Genomic DNA, 6,238 nt, shown 5'->3' with positions numbered 1-6,238 from the left:
CCATTCGTTCCCATGGGATTCCTTTAAATGGAGTTGCCTTTATTGTAACCCTGGGGGGCCGTGGCAGCTGGTGCTGGGGGGAAGCGGCCTGACATTATCTGGTGTCTGTGCTGGATGTTTTCAGTGTTCAGGCTCTGCAGGTGGGGGAAAAAGCTTCTGGTGGGTTTTAATGGAAGACTTGCTGCCTAATATCTGTGCTCAATGTTCCTGGTTGGTGGGAGATGGTGTTTTTAACCATGTGGGAGTGTGTGTGTGTCTGCACGTGTGTGTGATTTTGTGTGTGTCAGGCTTATTTTCCCAAAGAATTTGGCTGAAATGTTCATTGTCTTTCTGTTGGAAGTTAGAAATAGCTATCCTGGTGGAAGATTGATGTTCAGAAGTGTCCTGGGGCAATTCAGATAAGGACTTTAATTTCTCATAAGGCAGAAGAAAAGGCTTTTCGCTGCTGTCCAGTTTCTCTGCCTTGCTGAACTCAGTAAATCAGGATTTTTGGGAGGGTCTCATTTGTATCACACGTGAGGTAACAATGGGACACACACACATCCATGAATAACATCCTGGAATGGGGATTTTCCCAGACCAGCCCTTGTGTCCAATTCTGTTTAACCACAGATTGCCTTGTTATTTCTTAGACTCTTTAGGAGGGAGAATCTCTAGTTACACACCAACATGCCTGTCATGCGTTCGCTGTGGACAGACCATAAATACACTGATTTGTGGAGTGTGGGCTGGCACTGTGTTCTATTTGTAGGGCCACTGCTTTTGGCAGTGAATTAATCAAGACGAGTAATTAACTCAGTGCCATGTCCAGCAGGGACCTCGTATTCTTTCAGCTTGACGTTATATCTGTAAAATTCAGCCATTCGAGGCTTTGAATACAGGTTTAGGGTGCTGGGGTCTCCTGCTCTGCAGCACCAAAGGCTTTTGTTGCAGGTGCAAACTGGTACCAGTCTCCTCCCGATACCTGAACTGCCTTCACGGGATTTCTTCCTGTTTTGGGTCTGCAGCTTAACTGTGCAAACACTTTCAGAACGCAGGTAATGGCTTTTTTTGGGATTCTATTCCTAGAAGGGATTTATAAATTTAAGCAAAAGAGGAATGGCACTTGTCAAGCCCCAGATGTGCCAACAGATGTGGTCGAGGTGAAAACACGGCGCTCGGGCTGTGCCCTCACTCGAGCTGTATTGTTGTACCGAGTTCCTTCCTCCCTGTAAGATGTGTAACGTTTCTGATTTCTTTAATAGATAAAGGAGCCGCGCAAGTGTTTGCAATGTCAATGCCTGCGTTAGGGAAACAGTGGATCTGGTGGTGTCCGGGTCCCTGTGGGAGGGAGATGATGCTGAAGTTGCCTAATTCTGGCCTTTATCTTCCCCTCGCCAGCTCTAAGCCTATAAGCAAATTAAAAGTTCTTAGTCAAATGAAATGCTGGTAGTTAAAGCTGATTTGAGAAATGGTGGAAGTCAGATTGGAGGGGAAGGTGTTGAGCTGGGTTAAAAACCAAACCCCAAGCCCTTCTGAAGAACAATTAGAAAATCACATGCTCTGTGTATAACTTTGCATTCTTCCCCCTAGTTTTACTCTGATTTGTAATGTGCTAATTCTCATATACTATAACTCTGCAGCCTTAATTGAGGGAAAAGAGAGAAAAGCGCCGACTGTCCTGCGGTGTAGACACGACTGGGGGAGTGTCAGTGCGACCCATGTCCGGTGGGCACGACACTTGGTTCAGCACTTGAACGCAGTGCAATAAAGTTCTTGCAGTAAAATGTCTCTTCCCTCTGGCTCTTGATGGATTTATTGCAGCTCATTAACGTTTCATGCTCTTTAATCTGGTTTGTAAAGGCCTTTGGCCAAGTCCGTGCCCCTCGCGTTACTCATCACTATGTGGCTTGGGTTTGCTGGGGACTGCGGGCAGGAACCATTTCCTTACTTTCAAATTTAAAGCTTGTAAACTTACCTTTTAAAGAAAAAAAACCCCAACAAAACAAACCCCCAAACTATGTCCCAGCTTAAACTTTCCCAAGATCTGTTGCAAAACTCTCTGTGGGGCCCAGGACAAGAGGAGACGCTGTGTCCCCTGGCACAGCTTGAATGGGGCCGTTGTTTTGGGGTAAGAATGAGGGAGTTTTGATCTGGAGTCCCACATCCCAGTTGCTTCCCTGTCCATGGAATGCCACTGCCTTGGTTTGTATAATCCATTTAAATAATATTAAGGTGCTACTTTGGGGACTTCACAGTCTCTTTCTGTGAGAATATATATTGTTTAACACCAAACTCTTGCTTGTTTTTCCAAGTTTCTACCTTCTATGTTACTGTGCACGAAAAGTAAAACATCTTGCTAATTAGAGGCGTTTTTTATACTCTGTATAAAAAATACGATGCGTTTAACTGGAAGTGTGATATTCCTGTGTGAGTTACTTGTTTCTCTTGTTAGGTTTTTCACTGACATTGAGGCAGCTTTAGATACTGGTACTTGAACTGGAGATAACACTTAATCACATGTATTTCTATCACTTAAGATGCTGCTTTTAGAGCAATTAAGAGTGATAAGCCGAGTGGAGCGACTCTGCATGGGGAAAGAAACTGTTCTGACCACTTCTTTCTTAAATCTGCTTTTTACGCTGTATACTTAGTCTAGATCCTGCTGGTGGGACATCAGAAAGCAAGCCAGGCTCTCTCACAGAGATATTTGCCATTTGAGAAGGTAGTTGGTGCAGTTGTAGAAAGTTTCCTACATCCACCCATGGTCAGGAGCTCCTCGGTGCAGGGCTGGGGTTGGTACCAGCTCCCTGAGCACTTTGGGGTGTTAGTAGTGTAATAAGGAGCTTGAACAAATGTGGGTGAGATTTAGAGGCTGCTGGAGAAGCTGCTTTATTTTGGCGGTGGCTGCGGCGATCCTGGCAGGACGGCTCGGATTTGAGGTGTCTGTGCCCTTTCTTACAGGGCTTGACTCTGTAGATGGAGACAAACGAGGGACACCGGGAGCCACCGCCAGAGGAAAATCCCTGACCCAGCTCTGCGGGTGGATTAGAGGAGCTCGAGGAGGGGCAAAGAACCAGGTAAGGAATCGCTTCTCTGTCCAGCGTCGAGTCATAACTGAGTCATTTGGGGCTGCACAAAGTCAACAGAGCGAGCAAATGGTCCCGGGGCACGGGGCGTCCTGTGCGGTTCCCAAAGCCTCTTCGCTGGGAAGCGGAGCTGAACTGCAGCTTCACTGGAACCATTCCCTCTCTGACGAGCACCCCGAGGGGCAGGGAGACGTGAAAGGGCCCTGCTGTGGTGACACACCCGCGGTGTTGCGCCAAGGACAGAGCACAGCGGGGTCCTCTGGCTGGAACGACACTGGGGAAGCCCTTGTGCTGTCCCTGGCAAGGCCGTGCGTGTGGAGCTTGTGACCTTCCTGCACTACTGTTTCGTTTGTTTTCTGTTGTCCCTGTTGTCCCTGGGGCTGTCGGGTCGTTAGCTTGCTGGGTGGCGCGGGTTTGCTGAGCTGGTTATTCCAATTGACTGGACTTAGCGCTTTGGGCTGCCTTTCGCTGTGGATAATCCTGCTCGCAGGCCGACTCTTGTGCTACTTTGCGATTTATTGCCATTTCAATTTTGGTTTCCAGCGTTAAAAGGGAAGGGAACGTTCTCACGTGGAATATAAACAGCTCTAGGACCGAAAGATGAGATTTCCCTCGAGAAAAGGGCAGCAGAAGCCATCAGGCCGATGCTGAGTGGGGTTGGGGGGAAATATTAAAATAGCAGCAGTTGGTTGACAACTTGGCCCCCGAGCTTGGAGGGTGCGGGCAGAGCCTCCTGCTCTTTTGAGAGCAATGATGGGATCGATACGTTCCTGCAGAGCGCTGCAATCCCATCATCTCCGTGTTTGGCAGGGAGGGGAGCATCTGTTCTGCTCCAAGATCTTTGACTAGTCCTATAATAAGGAGAGATGTGCTTTTTGATTTCTGTGGCTTGAGGGCAGCAGGCGAGTCATTGGGTCTCCTGCTGTCAGATCAGGCGCAGGGGAGATAAAATGCAGATTGGATGGGCTCCCTGGGGATGGAGGAGTCAGCTGGAGCGCATCGCATCGCGAGCACCTACTGTGTGCAATAGCTGGTGCTGGGGTGGGGATAAACCACAAATTTCTTCCCTTTTCTCCTCCCTAAACGTGATGAAGGGTAATAAAATGTCAGGCTAATAGAGGAAGAGCTGTGTAATACAGAACTTAATGATAATCGTTATCTTCCCAAGTTTAGCTCATCCGCCAACCCCACCTGCAAGCAGCACAGGACTGGGCCCTGGGGGCTTTTGGGGTGTTCCTTTCTCTGTAGCGCTAATTCCTATTAGTGGCATCTTTGCATCTGGGATTCCAGTCAGGCCTGAGTTTGCAGCCATGGAGTGGGGCAAGAAAAAGAGATTCCATTTAAAAAAATAAGAAGAAAATGTTGTCAAGGAAACTGCTCCGGCAGTACCACTGTGTGCAGCCAATGAGGCACAAAGAGAAGTCTCCCCACAGCGGAGCTGTGCGGGGTGGGCTCCGCAAACGTAATTGAGACAGCAGGAATTCAGTGCTAACTACAAAGCCGTGTTTTGATTACCGCGTGGACTCCATCCCAACCTGCCGCGGCTGTTCTTTGTACCTTCGTTAATGAGCCGGTCGCGCTTTCCTTGCTGTAAAGCTAGCCAGAAATTTTAAACGGGAGAAGAGGTCAGGAGGAAGGTGACAGAAATTACAGCAGACTTGCTTTCTGTATCTTGCAAGGATAATTACTTAAAGCAAGGAGAACACTCTGAATTTCAGTTAACTCCTCTCCAGGCTGTGTTAAATCCATTACGGGATGCCTTGCGTTTGACATTTGCGTCTTAGTCCTTAATGATGACAGTAAATTTAACCACCCCAAAGGGCTGCGGGTGGCTGCAGAGTCTCGGGATGCTGCTGCTGCTCCGACTCCTTCAGCATCGCCCCACGGGAGCGATGGGGGGGCTGGCGTCTCCCACATACATCACGGCGAAAGCTGCTCTCGGAAAAGCCGAATGTGACGCTGATAAGCAGCAGTTGCTTCCTGGTTACTGGGTAATAGCACCGTCCCAGGTGAATCCTTCGTGCCCACGAAGGTAATTTATCACACGGCTTTTCCTGTTTGTGTTCTGCCGAGCTGAATCCGAGCCTCACATTTATTTCAGGGCCTCGGTAAGAAATCAAAGCAGGGTTGCCAAAGGGCAGCGGAATTAAACTGTTCGCCTTTGCTCGGAAGTGGCTTTGCATTAATTCTGGTGCTCGCGGAGCCGAGGCTGCTGGTGATGGCCGGGTTTGCAAACAGCACTTGCACTTTTCCGCAGCTGTGTGATAACTGACACAGCTCCAGAGCCCCCCCAGCTTCTCTAAGTTGCAGACGTGCATTAAACTCCCCCGGGAGTGAAGTCCGAGTGCCAGGGAGGTCTGCGGGGTCCCCGTGTCTGGCTGCTGCGAGTTCTGCCCCTGGCTGCTGCCAGTGATGGAGCTTTGCTGTGAATCCAGGCTGTTGTCGCTCCTAAACAAAGCGGCTCTCTTAAGCCAGGCTTGCAGGGCTGTGAGCCGAAATGCCATCTTTCCTCCCGCTCTCATGTTTATGTATACATGCTATATACACTTCTATTTTTCCACCTGTTTGATGATAATGGGTGTTTGGGCTAGAGCAGCTGCTCAAGTGGCACACGGGGCGGATCGGATCAGCAGGTGACATTTTTCACTGGGTTTATCTTTGAGAACAAGCCGGGCCTGCTTTCAACTGGCTGCTCCCTCATTTACGAGAGGACAAAGCTGCCATTATTCAGGACCAGAAGAAAGCGAAACCCCCGGGGATGAGCTGAGTGCGTGTGCGATATCCCCGTCTGCTGGCATTAATGCGAGGACTCAAGGTCAGAGGCTGCCCAGCTCCAAGCCGGAGGCAGAAGGGGCCTCCAGAAGGAAGAATGGTTTATTTCTTTATCTCATGAAGCCCTGCATCAATTATCCGTGACGTTGAACAGCCTAGGAAGGAACAGATCTTTCTGCGCTTTAAGAAAGGTTTTGCATGCCCTGTTCGTTTGCTGGGCAGCGAATTTAGACTCCGTGTGGCTCTCGAGGCAGGAGGATAAAAGCAGAGATGTGGGGTAGCGTATGAAAGGGGAAAACCCAAAGGGGAACAGCTTTCCTTTTAATCTCAGGTGCTCCTTTTGTGGCTCATCAGGCAAATGGTGCTGATAGTGTGAATTAGGGAAATCTGCTGTGCTC

General features: G+C 49.1%; 1 protein-coding gene across 1 annotated transcript in view; it reads left to right on the top strand.

Moving 5' to 3' along the window:
• The first annotated feature begins 2,819 nt into the window (after positions 1-2,819).
• Positions 2,820-6,238, top strand: part of ADGRB2 (adhesion G protein-coupled receptor B2) — a 95,078-nt gene continuing 91,659 nt past the window's right edge. Inside the window, exon 1 of the mRNA XM_065041595.1 lies at positions 2,820-3,059. Within this exon, the coding sequence (XP_064897667.1) occupies positions 2,835-3,059 (225 nt within the window). The 5' untranslated portion in view covers positions 2,820-2,834. The remainder of the gene's footprint in view (positions 3,060-6,238) is intronic.

Source organism: Columba livia, chromosome 26 (assembly GCF_036013475.1).
Source record: "Columba livia isolate bColLiv1 breed racing homer chromosome 26, bColLiv1.pat.W.v2, whole genome shotgun sequence".
Taxonomy (NCBI): Eukaryota; Metazoa; Chordata; class Aves; order Columbiformes; family Columbidae; genus Columba; species Columba livia.
The sequence above is the reverse complement of the archived record's forward strand: the minus strand, read 5'-3'. Positions and strand labels throughout refer to the sequence as shown.